The 18,647-nt window shown below is 50.4% G+C and overlaps 1 protein-coding gene across 1 annotated transcript; it reads right to left on the reverse strand.

The window, feature by feature from the left end:
• Nucleotides 1–6,243: 6,243 nt before the first annotated feature.
• LOC112893653 (pectinesterase-like) lies at nt 6,244–11,631 on the reverse strand. Its single transcript, XM_025961102.1, has 2 exons — nt 10,562–11,631; nt 6,244–7,207 (listed from the first exon to the last, which is right to left on the reverse strand). Exons 1-2 carry the CDS (start codon nt 11,559–11,561, stop codon nt 6,516–6,518), a joined length of 1,692 nt encoding a protein of 563 aa, XP_025816887.1. The 5' UTR covers nt 11,562–11,631; the 3' UTR covers nt 6,244–6,515.
• Between the last annotated feature and the right edge of the window lie 7,016 nt (nt 11,632–18,647).

Below are 18,647 nucleotides of genomic sequence, written 5' to 3' on the forward strand. Positions count from 1 at the left end.
GTAGAAATACGCATAGCCATACGTATAAAAATGAAAAACAAAAGATAAATAAGAAAAAAGATTTAGTGCCGGCCAGTTATACCAGCCGGCACTAACCTTGCTGCCAGGAGCCGGGCCGGGTCGGGCACGTTAGTGCCGGCTGGAATAACGGACCGGCACTAACACGCGCCATTTAGTGCCGGTCAATATAGCCGACACTAACGACTGTCACGTTAGTGCTGGCCATTTAGTGCCGGTCACAGGGACCGGCACTGATGTGCCTTTCTCCGGCAGTGTATAAGCTCCAAACCACGAGGATGTTTTAGCAGCCCAGTACCAAAAAGGATTTTTGGTAAAGCTGGTTCGCACGAGACTGTCTATTCAAGTCATAGTCCATTGATTAGTTGTGGATGAGTGTAGCCTTTGCTCAAGATGGGTGTTCAACTTCACATTCTCTATCGAAATACTGGTATATCAAAACAGCAGTGGAAAGAGAGCATTTTTCGTGTGTCTTGGTGGGAATTGTTGGAATATTTGGGCTAGACCCATTTATTTAATAATGAATTGAGAATTAAAAGATCCACGAGTTCATGCTAGAGAGTTATGATATTTGAGTAATGGTTTTTCTATTATAGAGTAACAGCTATTAAATGATGTGGATTGGGGGGAATAATGGTGCAAATTGATGACTTGCAAATTGATGACTATTAGCGCAGCCTAGGACGTACACACCTACTCCCTCCGTATAGCTTTTACATAAAGTCCTGGCGAACGAAGTGCTTTTGGCAAAGGATATGTAGTTCTCTTCCACCCGTTGTTTTTTACTTTTTTGCCCTTCCACAACGGCATGAAATGCTTCGTGGTTCGGGACGAGTTAATGAAACGCTCGCACGCCGCGCCGCTTTAATCGACCTCCACCTTCCAAGCTCACACGCCACGCCTCTTTAATCGATCTCCACCTTCCTAGCTAGCTTGCCTTCTTGCTCAACTCGCCTTCCACTCCCGCCGCTCCCAACCATGGAGCTCGCCACGCCGGACTCGCAGCAGCCGGAGGAGGTCGTCATGCCGGAGTTCCAGGAGCTCGTCGCGCTGGATTCGCAGGAGCTGGAGGAGGTCGTCACGCCGGAGTTGCAGGAGCTCACACCGAACTCAGAGATGGAGGTGGTGCATGACTTGCAGATGGCACCGGACTCCATCACGCCGGAGTTGCCGGAGCTCGCGGCAGACTCGAAGATGATGGTGCCGGATTCCTTGCTGCCGGGCTCTTTTTTATGTGCTCGCTGTCATCTCATCCATGAGGACAGCCAAGCATGTAATCATGCGCACTCACGGAGATGGCCATGCTCTCGCTGCGGTCTCGTCCACGCGGAATACAGACTCGGCGCCATGATTTACGGCCTCGACGAGTTCGATTGTGAGCTTCTCATTCCCGACCTCGACAATATCGTGATGCATGGCAATACTCTCATGTTACCTACACACATGCTCAAGATGCTCGACGAGAAGCGCGAGCGTGAGCTAGCTGCCGGGAAGAACCACGCCAAAGCACCGGTAAGATAAATAGCTTTAGTTCTAATTGTTACAACCATGCTCGTCTACTGATTAAGCTAACCAGTATAATTCTAATTGTTTGCTGCAGCAAGAGTAGCCTCGGCTTCATCTAGCAAAGATGGATCACAAGGGATAGAAGTTGGCAGCCGATCTTCTCTTTCTAATGTTTCTTTTTGCATGTGAGGAATTTTGAACTTGTTGCATCCTTTCACCTTCATAGCTTCCATCAAAACACTTTGTAATGTTAGAAATATTCGGTTTGCTTTGTGTACCGAATACTCCATGAATGCCTACAAAATAAGTGTGCAACAAATGAATCAATGAGCAAATTTGTTGTTCAAGAAAAAATGAAACAATAAAACACATGTGAATAATTTAATCAAATTACCTCTTGCACTGCTGGAACTAAAGCTTGTATTGTTCTTACATTATTCTTGTATTGAATTGCCTAAATAGCTCAAAAAAAACCAAGTCAAGGATGTTGAAATCTGGAGAATTAGGTGGTTGACAAATTAGGCAAGTATCGAATCTTTCATGCTTAGCAACCTCACAAAAAACTGGATCATCAAATTTCAAACGGGAAGGTGCATTATCTTGTTGAATGAATATTACTTTGCCCACATATTCTCTTGGCCATTTGGCTCGAATGGCAGGCAACACTTTGTTGATCTTGAAATCTCTAATCACGTCTATTGTGATCGAAGTTATGGGCTTCATAACCTGTCTCCACAGACACGGCCGGTTCTTTGATTACCTCTAATAGCCGGTTCATAAGTAACAAGTGGAAAACAACCAATCCGACCATCAAAAATACAATTCCCATCTCTAAACCTTAGCCGAGCATAAACACACAAGAACATGAGTCTAGAAATGTAATTCTTGTTCTTACAAGTCCGATGGGGATCATCTTCTTCGGGTAGTAAATAATATTTTTCAGATTTTTGAGAGAGGTAGAACCATTTTTCATCGATGAACACAAAGTCAAACAAATCCTTAAACATTGGATCAGCAAGCAAATCCCTCTTAATTATGTCAACACACCACTTTAATCTATAAGTTCTTGTTAGCTTCAGTGAGGTATGGTTTGATGCTACTAGAGTGGCGCCTAAGCAAACTTTTTTTAAATACTTTTGAATCTTCCACTCGCTCATATTAAGTTTGGTACACACATCCTCTATAATCATTCTTTCCTTTAGAGAAATATTGCGCAATGCTTCCAAATCAACAGGGATTAACTTACGGCCAACTCTACACTTCTTTAGACTACAAACTATAACTGGAACAGAGTTTGCAAGTTGCATTTTACCTCGCTTCCATCAACGCTAAACTGCCCGTACGTGAACGTCAAATTGATCAGCAACAATTTTAGTATCCTTCTTTGCCTAGTCTCTCATTCTTGCTTCTAGCCAACAAAGCTTGATAAACTTATTTTCGGAGCTCTTCGGACATTTGTTTGCCTTTGGTCACGTTCTTCAAATTGTTCTTCAACGGGAGCCTCCACAGCATATTCTACTTGAAAAAAAAACAAACATACTCAATCCAACAATATAAGATGTGTGAAGTACTAAAAGCAAGGAAGCACTCAACCTTACAAGCAAGATTTTGTACGAAATCAAAATCAACTCACTACCGGAAAAAAGATCTTTGCCGAGTGTCAAATATTTTGCCGAGTGTTTTTTTTCGGGCACTCGGCAAAGAGCTTCTTTGCCGAGTGCCGGTCTTTGCCGAGTGCCTTTTTTAAGACACTCGGCAAAGAAGCTCTTTGCCGAGTGCTTTTTTTTAGGCACTCGGCAAAGAAGCTCTTTGCCGAGTGCCTTGTTTAGACACTCGGCAAAGATAATTTTCAAATCATATTTTGAAGTAGTAAATTAATTCAAATAAAAATATTTTCAACTACAAAGTTGTATAACTCATCAAGATGCACAATTTTTATTTTGGACATTTCTTCATTTGACAAAATAAATGTACATTTGTTCACAATATATATCTCTCTCTCGTAGTTTATGAAACTATAAGAGAGATATATAAGATTTGTGAACAATATTAGAATTATCATGTCAGATGAAGAAATGATAAAACAACCAAAATAAACTTTGTAGATCTTGAGAAGTTATAAGATTTTACAGTTGGCAACATTTTAATTTGAAGTCATCTTATCAACAAAAACTACATCTGAATATAGAAAATTTAAAATTCGAATTTTGCAAATGACCTCGAATGGAAAAACCATCAAAATTAAAGTTATAGATCTCAAAAAGTTATGAAAGTTTGTAGTTGACAAATTTTTAATTTGAAATCATTGTGTCATATTAAAATACGTTTGAAGTTTTCAAATTTGAAATTCAAATTTTGTAAACGATCTCGGATGAAGAAACTACCAAAATAAAAGTTGTAGATCTTGAAAAGTTATACCACTTTGTAGTTAACAACTTTTTCATTTGAATTTATTTACTATCTCAAACAAACAATTTACACTCGGTCAATTATAATACGTGGAGAATAAAAACGTAATGTTGACACATGTGGTTCAATGGTGCAGTGGTAGAGGGAGTTGTTTGTGTGCAGGAGGTCGTGAGTTCGAATCATATCATCGACAAATTATCAAAAATTGCTAGCTGTGCATGCCTCCCCTAATAAAATTTATTTTTTCCTATTTCAGTTTTTGGATTTTTTTCGATTTACATTTTGCCGAGTGCTTCTCTTTGCCGAGTGTTTGCCGAGTGTTTTTTAGCACTCGGCAAAGCCTTTGCCGAGTGCCCGACAAAAGGCACTCGGCAAAGATGTCTTTACCGATGAAATCTTTACCGAGTGCTCTTTGCCGAGTGTTACACTCGGCAAAGGCTTTGCCGAGTGTAATCGGGGCTTTGCCGAGTATCTGGGACACTCGGCAAAGCCCCTGAATCCGATAGTGACTGCGCCAAACTCGTCTAGTGGCAAGTTCAAATCAAATCATATCAAAAGGAACAATGGAGTATAAATACGACCGAACATTAGTAATGGCACAACAAATAGGAAAGAAATAGCTCGTTACCGTTGCCATTTTCCACCGGCAAAATATCTTCGTCGAGCTCGTCGTTCACGGCAAATCGTCGACGTCGAGCTCATCAGCATCCTCCACCGGCAAATCGTCGTCGTCAAGCTCGTCGGCATCCTCCACCTGCTGAAAGTCATCGTCGAGCTCATCGGCATCCTCCACCTACTGGCTGTCTTCATCTTCAACCGGAAGCTCATTTAGATCAAATGGAATGGCTATGTGTGTGTGAGTGTGTGACGCTGGCTGTTCGTAGTTTGCACCGGTAGTAGAAGCTGCACGGGGGACTTTAAATAGGAACCCAAGCGTTACACGTCTAGCAAAAAAGAAACGCGGCCAGCTTGTGCGCATGGCAAAAAAAAAACGCGGCCAGCATGCGCGCCTAGCAAAATTTCGCGGCCAGCCTACGCGCGAGCCAAAAAAGGAGCGGCTCACTACCGCGAGGAGACCTCCAGTCTCGGCTGCCTTGGGAGATGCTGCAACAACAATCGCGCCGAATTTTTTTCATATCCATGATACACCCGCAGCCCTATTTAATAAGGGCAAATAGGAAAAACTACACCCTAATTAATCACTCCTTGGTATGCACGATTATGTCCTACATGTCATGTAAAAGCTATACGGTGGGAGTATATAAGAAGGGAGCCACTCTTATTTAAAACTCCCACACAATTAAACTATTCCTACTAAGGAGATCTCTCACTTCTCCTTTTGTTCTTCTGTTGCTACTGCATATTCATTCTTAACGTAACTCTCTGCACGCACAAAAGCTTGCGTGAGCAGGCCTCCAGAACTTCTCATCTACGTGATCCTGCTCGGGATAGACAGGCAATAAGGTTTTTGGGGAGTGTACGAATACGCGACTGCTCACTGTACGACTGCTTCGAGCTTCAACACGTGTACGACTACTTTGTGCTCCAACCCAACTAGTACGACTACTTCCTTCTACAACTCGACTTGTTCGACTATTTCGGCTACAACATGATTGTACGACTACTTCAACTACTTTCTCTGCTACATCAAGAAGACCGTTCGTAGGACTGCACTGTATATATCTTCTTGCAATAACTAAGTTCGACTACTTCAAGTAAGACCAACCGAGTAGTAGCATCTAATACCTCCAGCAAAAAACCCGCTTCATGGTACTATTCGAACCTTCCCTGGTTCATATATTATCTTATATTCTTATTTAATAGAGGACTAAATTTGAACACGTGCACATATAATATGGTCACACTGAAATTTATCATAATTAAAATATTAATTCTTGAAATTAAGATATACCGTAAGACGCTTATATTTTTAACGTACTAGCCTAGCACTCGTGAAATGTGATCAGAATGTAAGCACCGCCGGACTAGCTGCCAGGACCGCTATCGAGGATGGACACCGGCCCTCGGTGTCCACGTGTGTCTCGCCGCGCTCGCGCTGCTGGTTCGACGGAGCCACGCAGCTGCAATACAAAAAGCGCCATGGAAAGCCTCTGCCAGCACGACCTGTGGACACACGTTGCATGTGCCACTGCGGCCACGCAAGTCACAGTGAATGATCCACCGATCGATAGATCTGCCTATCCACACGGCTACACGGCAACGCCCGTGACTGGCTGCGCTTCGGATCCCGACACCTTTGGATGCACACTCCGTTTATCACCAATAGAAGATGAGGAAAAGTACACCAGATTTCAACGTAGCTATATATATGGAGTATTAAGTTCATTCATTCGGACCCGTGTACCGATCGAGTTCATGCAATAATGGCACGTATACAGATGGAACGACGCAAAAAGAATCAACGGCAGCAACACGAGCGACCGAACAACAATCGGTGCCTTTCCACACCTCTCTCAACTTGATGACGCCACCACCCATTTATTGTTTGCTACACATCTTCTTCCCCGGCATACTGTGAATCAGCATGCATGCATCACTGAATGATGAATCGCTACTAGCGCTCACAAGCCGGTGTCGAAGGGGATGGACGTGCCGGCGAGCCAGACGTCGCCGTCGATGAAGGACCCGACGGTGAATGCGCTGGCCTCCGCCGCGCTGGTGATCACGCGGTACCCCTTCCACTTGACCCTGCCCGAGGTGCCGGCGCCGGCGCCCGTGTTCTTGTACTCGCCGTAGTAGAGCGTGTCCAGCGCGAAGTCGCCGTTCCACTCCAGCCACCCGGCCGGGTCGATCAGGGAGTCCAGCTCCGACTGCATGAACACCGTGCGGGAGTACTGCTTCCACGGCCGGCCCAGGTACGTCCGCGTCGCCGCCTCCCGGCCGACGAGGTCGGCCGCCGCCGCCACCTTGCAGCGCTGCACGGAGATGCCCGTGTTCTGGTTGGGGTCCTCGCGGCCCTGCGCCGTGAAGATGTTGCTCTGGTTCGGGAGCGGCTTGCGGGCGTAGAGGTTGCAGCTCTGGAGCACGACGGCGGCGTTGCCGAAGATGAAGTCGATGGTGCCGTAGACGTCGCAGTCGCGGAAGAACTGGCGGAGGGAGTGCACGTACAGGGTGTCCTGGTACCCAATGAAGCTGCAGCGGTAGAAGGCCGAGAGGTCGGCGCCCACGCGGAGCGCCACCGCCTGGTGCTTCGACGGGCCCGCAAAGTTCTCGATCGTCAGGTCGCGGCCCAAGAAGTTCTTGCCCACCACAGCTGCATGCGGCCCAGGAAACAGGTCGTCAGTCCAAATATTTGCTGTTGTTGTGCAATTGTTTTCAGGCAGGAGGGGAAGAAGACCGGGCGCAATTCAAAGTTTTCTTCGACCTGGCCCATCAAACAATCTAGCCCAGTGTGCATAACACTGGACACCCTGGCATATTTCCTTGCTTTGCGCTATTCCATCTCAAAAGCAAATACCCAAAATGGACAGTGCCAAAATACAAAAATAAAAAACTACTTCCACCAGTTGTAACTTGTAAGAACAAGAGAATTCTAGATGCTTCAAATCAAGGGCACGAAAGAGACCAAGATGTGGTGCATCACGGTGCTACATTATGCGTGTCACTGGGAACCAATGAGCTAGGGCGCTTTCGGGGGCTCGTGGCTGCAGCCGTAGTATCTCCCTGTCCTACTTGGCAGTTAGCAGTTTGCACTGTCTAGTTGGAGTAGCTGCTATACTGGCAAGCGAAATTAAACGATGGAATATCACGCAAGTTTTTCAGTCGCATTCAGCAATGGGCAGCAGGCCAGCAGCCAGCAGAGCGACGAGGACGCCGCCGCATGCATGGAGAGCTGCGCCCACATGCAGGCAGGCCGGACGCGAGGATGCGGACGCGCACGAGGCAGGCGCGCGTGGTGGGCGGCCGCGACCGCGCTAGGTCCACGGCGGAGGAAGGCACGTCAGCAAGCTAGAAAGAAAAGGACCCCGTGCCCTAGTCCTAGTCGGACGCCACGCTGCAATCCCTGTGGTGCCAGTGACACGACAAGCGAGCAGCACCGACTTCAATTAACAACTTTATCTGTAATACGAACGGGACGAACTGATTTTGTAAAAAAGAAAGCAGCAGCAGCAGCTTTGTTAGGGAAAACTAGCAGCTTGTCTACTGCATGCATGCATGCGTGCACCTACGCTTGGAACAGTACGTTGCAGTGGCGGTGCGCCACGTGCTATATATGTCGTATATATGTTACTTCTCTGTGCTCTCGTGATCACGGATTCACACCTCCAAAAAAAAAAATACTCCGTGGCAAAACACATTCACATTCTGGGTTTTATTTTGCAAGGAATAATAAAAGAAGAGTCACGGGTGCCGATCCTCTTGTCTGCAAGCTAGCAGCCCATATGTCTGCCGAGTTAATGTAGTACTCCACCATAACAGTAGTCCTCAAGGCCCCCCATATGGGCTGCCAAGTTCTAACCTGCAGGAGTAGTATTGTTTACCTGCAGATGTTCGGGTCCCCAGGTCGTGCCTATAGACCGCTAGTAGTAAAATCTTGTAAACTACCGTAGCACTCGGACCGTGTACGTACGAGTGCGCATGTGATGCCGTGAGATCGACGACGGTGAGACTATTTGGTTGGTGACTGCATCGCTACTGGCAGCGATGACCGGGCAAGGCGTCCACGGTGGTGGTGCCGGCCGGGCCGGAAGGAGAGGAATGATTGGACTTTGGACAGCTCGATCTCTCTGTCCTTCTTGCAGCGGGGTATGGGGCCGGCCGGCTCATGTCCCATGTCTCATGTCCATGTATCGATCCGCCTACCATCCGGTTAACCGCTATCCACCACGCACGCCCTCCTACAGGCTACAGGGTTTGGAGGTCCCCTAGGGCACAGTACGTGCTGGTAGCCCACTGCCATGGCGGTACCTCGCACCACCTTCGTTTAATTTCTCGATAAGACTTGCGTTGGCACTACCGTACCAGCTGACTGATTCGGAGACAAGCACATACTACGCGCGCGCCCAGCCTAGCCTAGCGGCGGCTGCATGCTTCCAACGATGACGGTTTTGATCTGATCTCCCTTGATTCGATCTACTAGTTAGTAGCCAGGTCAAGATCATCAACCCGTGCGCACGCGGCGCCGGTGCGTCCACTCCACGCGTGCAACATGTATTATAGTTACTGACCTGACCTGTTCTAATAGTAACCTGACTGCATGTGTTTTACCAGAGAGAGTTCAGCACTGCCCGCTGGGCACTACCAGCTCTCATCCGGAGCTCTAGACTCGAGTATGCACCGACCCATCTAATACTCTAACGCCGGGAAACATGGCATGACTTATTGCTCTTTATTTGGCCCAGCGCATGCACTTCACTGGCGGTCTTTATTCCGGGGGTCAGATCGCCAGGCAGGCAGGCCAGCACGCGACGCTCGCACCACCGACACCGATCGGGCGGAGGCGCGAGGCGGCAGCACCCCGGATCACGGACGATTGGTCCGATCCGCAGCGCCCACACCTGTGACTGCGATGTGTATCCACCGACCCGAGGGAGCCAGACCATTCTCCGGCCGCGGCAGACCGACATGCCCAGCGCTCGCCGCTCATCTGGATCGCATCGCGCGCACGCCGCGCGCATGGAGGAGATCCCGTGAGCGCAGCGCTCTCTTCCTCCTTTGTTGTGCACGCCGCCCATGCGCATGCACGCACGTCGCACGGGCGCACAGCCGGCAAGCGAGTCTAGGACGCGCGTTGCAGGTGCCGTGCTGATTGACACTTCTGATTAAGAGAGTATTAACAAACTGCAAAACAATTAAGCAGCAGCCTGATCGGCCAGTGTATTTTAAGTCGAGTTGGAGAGCATCAGCAGTTCTGCACAAAAGGCAGCCTCAGGTAGCCAGCCACTAGCCCGCTCTGCTACTGGATCTTATGGTGGGTGCCTGCTGGCAGAGTTGAGCTTCAAGACAACCCGGGGAACTAATACCGTGCCGACGGAGACGTACCCGTCCTACGTGCTACATGCATGACTGCTCCCATCTTTCAGTGGTAAATTTGGGTACGCCGGGATTAGCCTAGAACCAAGAGGCGGCCTTTGGTCCACTCAAAGATGTGCACAGACCACAGGAGGACCACGCGTTCCTGGGCAAGTTGGTGCGAGTAAATTCCCGGCTACAGGAACCGAGCATTTCAGCCTCTGCCGGCTGCAGCTGATCTGGTCGGATAGCAATGGCAGCAGTAGAATCCACGGATTTCTTCTCGATCTAAAAGCACTGTTTGCAGCCCGCACGCGTCAATCTGTACCACTACCACCTACGGAGTAGTAAAGTAACCACTACTCGTGTTGTGTTGCTATCAGATTTCGACTTGATTTATTTCAAGCTCAAGGTGCTGCTAGCTACTAGCTAGCTACACTACTACATCGTGATGAACTGAAGCTACAGCGCTGCTTGTCAATTCGAACTGTTTGTTTGCTAATTACTTCGCAGTGATGAACTGCTGCTTTGAGCCACCGGTTAATTTGGCGTCGTCAGGTACTGGATGAATGCACGAAGCAAGCAATGTGGGGATCGGAGCAGCATTCACAAACCAGAATGTAATAATAATCAAGCCTGCGGGTGTATTACTCACCGACTGTGGCGGAGCGGAAGGTGGTGGAGCCGTCGATGACGTTGCGGCTGGCCTTGATGACCGTCTTCCCGATGCCGTCGCCGACGAACATCAGGTTCACGTGCTTCTTCCCGACCTCCACGTTCTCCATGTACGCGCCGGCCTTGATGTAGATCACGTACCGCCGCTTCGAGTTCGTCGGCGCCGCCGCCACGGCCGCCGACACCGTCGTGTAGTCCCCGCTCCCGTCCTGGGCCACCACGGCGTCCGCCTTGATGCCCGACGCCGGGGCCTGCAGCAGCCGCCGGTCCCCGGGCCGCACCCACCGCGGGAACCCCCTCACCATCTGCCCGTACCCCGTGAACGGCTGCCGTGGCGCCGCCGGCGACGCGCCGGGCAGCTTCTTCGCCATGGCCAGCGAGTTGCTCACCATGCGGGAGACGTGGTGGAGCGTCGGCTCGATGTAGCGCCGCACGCGCCCGCCGTTCTGGTACGCGAACCCGTCCAGGCAGGTGTACTGGTTCGTGATGGCCGCCGAGAGCACCGTCATCACGTGGTCCAACGTCACGCGCCGGGCGCCCACCGCCGACGCCGAGCCGTTGGTGGCGGATGGGGACTCCAGGTCCGCCACCGTGGCCTGGAGGTCGTCCATGGTGGTGGACAGGAGCTCCAGGCAGTCGCTGATGGCAAGGCGGTCGCGCGCGCTCAGGGACCTCTCCCGGAGGTACGACGAGCAGTTGGAGGCGGTGGCCGTCACCACGTCCTCGGTGCGGTTCACGGCGGCGCAGATGACGTCCGGGAGGGGCTTCTTGTGCAGGTCCGGGATGTTGGACAGCGTGGACAGGCAGACGTCAGGGTAGAGCGTGCCGTCGCAGTGAGCGGCCGCGGCGGCCTCCGCGGAGGGGTAGAAGGGGACACTTGTGCCGGCGGCGTCGGAGGAGGCGGCGGCGCCGGTGGCGGCCGCGAATGCGACAACGAGGAGGACAAGGAGAGGCCCGGGTCTCTTGGGTAAGGGCCGCATTGTGCCCCTGTCTGTCTGTGGTAGCTACCTCTCGCTTGTGCGGTGTTGCTGCTGAGAGCTGGAGACTGAGTGATGGATTTGGGGTTTCCAAGAGGGGTTTATTGGTCGTTGCTATATATAGAAGAAGTGCGGTAGAAAGTGTTGGTCTTGGCGCTGAGATCCGTAGCAGTCGCCTAAAATGTTACTTTAGTGATCGACTCAAACACAAGAACTTCACATAGGTAATAGACTTCTAGTGGAGAAATATATGGTCCCTACAGGATTCTATTGAGATTTTACATTTTTCTGTGGGAACGTTAGAAATGAGCCTTTATTTGAGCCAACTATTGAGAAGATGTGTGTTTTCCTTGAATACTAGACGTGTTGAGTTACGATCTAGTATTAATCTCTACTGGTCGTAGTAGATTCTTATATGTACTAGTTCGATATTTTGGACGCGCAAAATGAAAATTTATAGGTGAATCTCTAAAATTGAATCATTTTAGGCAATCATCTGATGTTGACAGTTTGATATCTTTTCTTCATTCTTAGCTTGCCTAGCTCCTTTAATTTTCTTCTCCTCTAGTACAACCATGTACCAATCGGTGATATCTCAACACACCCCCCCTTCCCCGCCAACCTCCTAGCAGTCGGTACAGCCACCTCACATTGTCGTGCTAGCTTTGCGACCGGTGCTTCTCCTGTAGTGGCACCACACGGCGATTGTATTGCTTGCTCGTGCTCATGGCTTGTGGCATCCGACTACATCGCGCCCCGCACTCATGGCTTTCTGGTATTCGCAGGAATACCTAACTTATTTTGCAGAAATACAGGTATATATAAAGTGTATACATATGTATAGTTTATGTTGGATCAAATTCTATGTTTCTAGGTCTATGAGAAGACTATCTAGCCCATCACCTCTGTCTCACTGTCTCTTTATCTCTCAAGTATCACGTCTTCTGTTTCATTTGTCAAATTCAAAGCTTGAGCCAGGCTGGTAGACCGTAGACGACGTGGCGCCATGGCAACGGCCAAGAGGATTAGAAAAGCTACAGTATATCAGTAAAGGAGCAAGATAGGTGCAGTAGTTCCCAACAGTATGAGATGACAGAAGACTCATGCGCCAGGCATGGGTGGAGCCAGGGGATATTCCTGGTATTCCCAGAAATACCCAACTTATTTTGCAGAAATACCGGTATATATAAAGTATATACATATGTATAGTTTATGTTGGATCAAATTCTATCGTTTCTAAGTCTATGAGGAGACTATCTAGCCCATCACCTCAATCTCACCGTCTCTTTATCTCTCAAGTCTCGCACATCGTATTTTATTAGCCTCTGTCTGTTTTATTTCTCAAACCCAAAGCTTGAGCCAGGCTGGTAGACCTTAGACTGCGTGACACCGTAGCAACGGCCAAGAGGATTAGAAAGAGCTATAGTATATCAGCAAAGGAGCAAGCTAGGTGCAATAGTTCACAACAGTATGAGATGACAGATGACTCATGCGCTAGGGCCAACTTATAGGAGGATTAGGACGTAAAAGATTCTATGTTGTAATTTTCTCTAAATTTGTAGCGTAATTGAATAGTTTTCTCTAAATTAGCGGTCATGTCTATAGCATGAATCATTTAGTTTTCACACTCAAATTTGCATTGTTGTATCCACTTTTGCCTTTACACCTTTACGTTGGGAATATCCAACTTTAAAATTCTGGCTCCGCCACTGCCACCGCCGCTAGACCTTCATACCTTCCCTCTAAACCACAGCAGCTAAGTGAAAATATCTGCAGTTATCTAATGGTTAGAGAACATGAATAGCATTCAATAAATTTAGAATGAAATACTCATGGGTAGAATTTAAGGTACGGTGCTGGTTCTAAAAAGAATCCTCCTGACGGCAAAGCCGGAGCGGGGGGGGGGGGGGTTCTGGAGGGCCTGCTCAGCTACCTACATTCGTCGCATTTTGAGCGCCTGGAATGGAGCAGTACGGTGTGAAAAATCGGTCCCCGGGCGGCACGCCTGAGCCACTGGCACCGTATACAATCGATCATCCGTGTACGCGACGAGGCGACCAGAGACGATACACGTACGTACGCCTGCAGTAGTTCCGCTGCAGATCTGGTAGCTAGCGCGCCATTAATTGATTTCGGTGACGCAGGTAATAATAATTAAGCCAGCCGCCATGCAATGCATGTATATATCAGTCGTCTGTCGGTCGATACCTGTTGCTGTCCGGGCGGGGATCAGATCGCCATGCATAGCCGCGAGACAGAGGTCTCACCGGACCTGACTAGATCGCGGGGTCGGGATGGTTTGATTCCTGCGCGCGGCGCCAGCTGAAATCGCGCGCTCTCTAGCGGTAGCGAGTCTCCCCTCCGCATCCCGCTGTCTCCGCTGTTCACGAGTAACTCCGCGGTCGCGCGCCGCGCGCCAAGCCGGTCGTCGCGGATCGCATCATCCATCTTTGATCCATCTCCGTGCGCGGCGCATGCGCTCGGCAGCGCTGATGCGTCCGTACACGTTCGTGATGATGACGGCGGCAGACGTAACCGAGTTGATGACCGAGGTTGGGCGATGCACGATCCGGCCAGTTCCTGCGAGGCAGCCCAGGATAGATCTCCAAGTTCTCAACTCACTTCTCAACCAGTGAAGGAAGGGTGGTATAGATGGCCAAATGAGCCGGACCCGCTAGGAGCCCATCCATCACCCTCTTTCTCTCTCCCTCTCCCTTCTCTCTCTCCCCTTCCCCTCTCTTGGTCTCTCCCTGCCGCCCCTTCCCTTCCCCTGCCGATGGAGGAGAAGCGGCGGAGGCTGGCGGCCGGCGAGCGGCGGTGGAATACAGCTGACGCGCAAGCGGGGGATGGCCGGTGCGCGAGGCGGGGAGGGGGAGGATCGGGGTGCGCGGCGGAGGACGGCGGCCGGCGCGCTTGCAGTGGGTGATGGCTGAGGTACACTCAGGGCGGAGGTCGGCGGCCGGCGGACAAGCAGCGGGGACGAACCATGTGCACGCAGTGAAGGTCGGCGGCTGCCGCGCGAGCAGCAAGGACGGCGGCGTGAGCGCCAGCGGGGAGGGCTGGCGTGGGCGTGGCGGAGGCCGGCGGTCGGCTCTGTCAGACCCGGGGTCACGGGACTACGCACATGACATACATATTCTATGATAAGAGATGGGACATAGGCCACACCCTACACCAATTATAACTACTCGTACAGGAGTAGGACTAGTCGTAACAGAAGGAAACTATCCGAGCAGTACTCGGGTAGGACTCCTAAGCTAGTATCGAACTGGAATTTTCATGTAACGCTGTCCACCAGACTATATAAGGGCGGGCAGAGATCCCTTCCAAATCAAGACACAACAATACACATTTAAGGCAATACAAACCACCACACACGACGTAGGGTATTACGCATACTGCAGCCTGAACCTATCTAAAGTTTCGTGTTCTTTGCACTTTCGAGTTCCTGATCTCGGCGCCCACCTACAATCTACCATCTTGGGGGTATCCCTCAGTGGGCTTGGAGGTTAAACACCTACAACTGACGCGCCAGGTAGCGGTGGTCATCGAGCATCCACCGGAGAACTCGATGATATTTTTCAACTTCACCAGCGCTGTGCTCGATGAGGGCATAACTTTCATCTTCGGCTCGTGGGTCTGCGTCGCTGATGGCGCAGACAGCTTTCATCGGCACCTCATCGATGACATGAAGCTGGAGACATCCGTGGCAAGCCAACGCAGCGGTCTCGATGAGTTCATCGACAACCTCGACGAGACGCTGCTCCCTGATCTCGCTAGGGAGATCGAGGACGAGTCTGGTTTCAACGCAACTTTAACTCGTGCTGCACCAAGGCTCCTCGGATCGGATCTGATTCGGTTTGAGGATCTAGGTACTCGATTACCTTTCGGGTTACGCAACACAGCCACTGTTTACCAGAAGATCTGATCGGAGACGACTGCTCCGACTACTACACGGAAGCTACCAGCAAGGATCATGCTACAACTACTTCGACTTCGTGAGGACGGTCGGTGAGCCACCAACGACTACGTCGACTACTCATCTGGACTACAAAACTAGTCGGGAGCGGGTCTCACACTATTAATAACTAGTCGGAATCATCTCCGACTAGTCGGGGTTTATCAACAAACCGTCGTGGCTCCATCAACGAGTGCTACGGCTTCATCGACAAATCGCCCATGAATCAAGCTCAGTTATATTTTAATATTTTTTGTATCTCTGGATATTAACCATGTGCCTCCGTGGCCACACCATAAGTGCGTTCCCAACTACTTATGCAGCTCCGGGCTTGTAGTTGGGACACCTAACCGGTGTATGATATGCGCTCCACGAGTGTTTTCATTTTTTCGTGCAGCGCCGACTACTCTAGTTTTCTCTTAACGATCGCTAAATACACGGGTAGCACACGCTTTAATCCGTGAGATCTTGACTCTTTTGTATGCCTATGTTCCTACGCATGCATGCGGCCATGCTCACTGCGCTATGGGCTACGACTATTAGGGATCAGGTGCTTAAACGTAATAGGCTACCTACCCGGAAAAATTCTGTGACCTAGCAAGAGCAAGACGCAAAAATTTTACATGCATTTTATAATGCTGGGATTCGTTCCGACTAGATATTATGTATATCAGTTAAAACATATTTTTATATTTACCTTGCGGAGGATCAGACCTGGATCAATGCCGCTGGGTGAGGTATGCTCCCGAGAGCTATCTTACTTGGCCATCACTTCGTCAACACAGACCACTCGGCATGCTAGCGGCTACTCGGCCAACCCCCAGGATCGGGGGCTGGCACCGCCGACCATGTGGCGTATCTCCTCTAACTCGGCCGGTACCTATGCTACTCCGCGTACCTTCGGTGGCTTATCTAGCTCCCATGCTCGGGGGTTGGACGCGACAAGGCACTCGGCATACCTTCGGCGGCTCGTCGAGCTCCCGTGCTCGGGGGTTGGGTGCAACAGGGCACTCAGTGTGCTTTCGGCGGCTCGTCTGGCTCCCATACTTAGGGCTGGGCGCAGGAAATAACTCGGCGTATCACTATGCGGAAACTGAAGAGATTTTCTTAGGATAAGATTTATTTTAAGCGGTAAGGGTTCCTTTGGGGAAGTTATTTGTTTAACCATTTTTCTAGGGATCTCGTTCTGAAAAAAGAGGTTTTCTAATTTCTGAACTAATTTGCCTATTTTAACCATCATGTCAAATTTTTAATTTTTTACACAATGCATGCCACGAGTCTTTGGATCCTTTTTCCAAATTTTGAGATTTGGATTCAAAGCTCGGGGACTGCAGGATACGTGTCATCGACGGTTTATTTTTAATTTTTTTGAAGATAAGAGCAGAAGATTCAAGACTAATTTGATCCTCAGCCTGATTCTTTGATTCAATCTAAGGTTCGGAGCCTACTCCATATGGAGTGCGAGTTTCATCGCATCCCATATAAAAGAGAACTTGACAATTAATCAGAGCATGAGCACCTCACATCCTCGATGCAGCCAAGAAAGTACTCGGAAGACACCTTCAAGATGGAGTTCGGGAGAACTCGAAGACTCTTTCTGAAGTACTCGGAAGTCTGCAGTACTCGACTACGAAGAGCTCAGGGGCTTGTCAAACCCGGGGCCACGAGACTACGCATATGGCGGACATATTCTAGAATAAGGGATGAGATATGACTGACACCCTACACCAATTGTAACTACTCGTACAGAAGTAGGACTAGGCGGAACAGAAGAAAACTACCCGAGTAGTACTCGGGTAAGACTGCTAAGCTAGTACTGGGCTAGGATTTCTATTTAATTCTGTCCTCCCAAACTATATAAGGGCGGGCAGTGACCCCCTCCAAATCAAGACACAACAACACACATCTAAGGCAATACAAACCACCACACAGGGTGTAGGGTATTACGCATACTGCGGTCCGAACCTATCTAAAGCTTCATATCCTTGCACCTTCGAGTTTCTGATCTCAGCAACACCCCACCTATAATCTACCATCTTGGGAGTATCCCTCAGTATCCTTGGAGGTTAAACACCGACAGGCTCCTGCATGGAGGTCGTGCTCGATGGGCCGTCAGGCTGCCATGCTCGATGGGTTAGATGGACCGACTCGGCACGATCAAGAAACCTTCGTGCCGTGCCTAGGCCGCCGGCTCAGCCCATGAACCGGTAGGGCACAACACGGTTAACTTAGCGTGCCTAACTGAGCCATGCCAAAACCGGGTACGTGCCGTGTTGGGCCGGGCCGCCCATTTGGCCATCTATAAAGGGTGGTACTAGGTCATCGGAGCGGAGGTTCACGTGCGAGCTGCCGAACAAACTCTGAAAATCGGCTCTAGCTTGGTCATCCTATAACTGAAAACCATTTCGCCCGAGGATGACAAGGCTGGTCCGTCAATGGCGCGACCTCGGTGAATCCGCGTGCGGTTATGTATAGATGGCCAAATGGGTCGCCCGGCCCAGCACGGCACGGGCACGTTAACGGGCCGTGCCGGGCCACCCGACGTGCCGCTCTAATAGCCCAGGCATGGCCTGAGGGTAGGAGAATCGTGCTGGGCTGAGCCAACAAGCACGACAGGCCGTGCTGGCCTGCGAGCCCGTGGGAGGCTGAGTGGGAGAGGCCGAGCGGCCGGCCAGAGGGGCAGCGGCCGGTGGGAGGGCGGCACACGGAGGCCGGAGAGGCGGCACGGGTAGGCCGAAGGAGCGGCGGCCGAAGCGAAGGGTGGAGCGGCAGTGTCCAGAGCGGAGGGCAGTCGCGGGGAGGCCGAAGCGGAGGGCAGGCGTGGGGAGGCCGGAGGGGCGGCGGCCGGAGCAGAGGGTAGGCGTGTGGAGGCCGCTGGTCATCATGATGAGAGATAGAGAGATCAAAGAGAGAGGGAGGCGGGTGGGCAGCTGCTTGCAGGAATCTGGATAGGGTGAGGGAGAGGGGTGAAAATTGGGGTTGAGGGGAGAATTGTGGGCTGTTAATGGGCCGCTATCGGACTTGTTCCTTAGTCAGGCCGTGCCTGGGCTAGCACTACGGGCTGGGGTGGTGGCCCATGCACAACCCGCTTGATCGTGCCGTGCCGGACCGGGCACTATGGCAATTGTGCC

This window comes from Panicum hallii, chromosome 5, assembly GCF_002211085.1.
Source record: "Panicum hallii strain FIL2 chromosome 5, PHallii_v3.1, whole genome shotgun sequence".
In the NCBI taxonomy this organism is placed as follows: domain Eukaryota; kingdom Viridiplantae; phylum Streptophyta; class Magnoliopsida; order Poales; family Poaceae; genus Panicum; species Panicum hallii.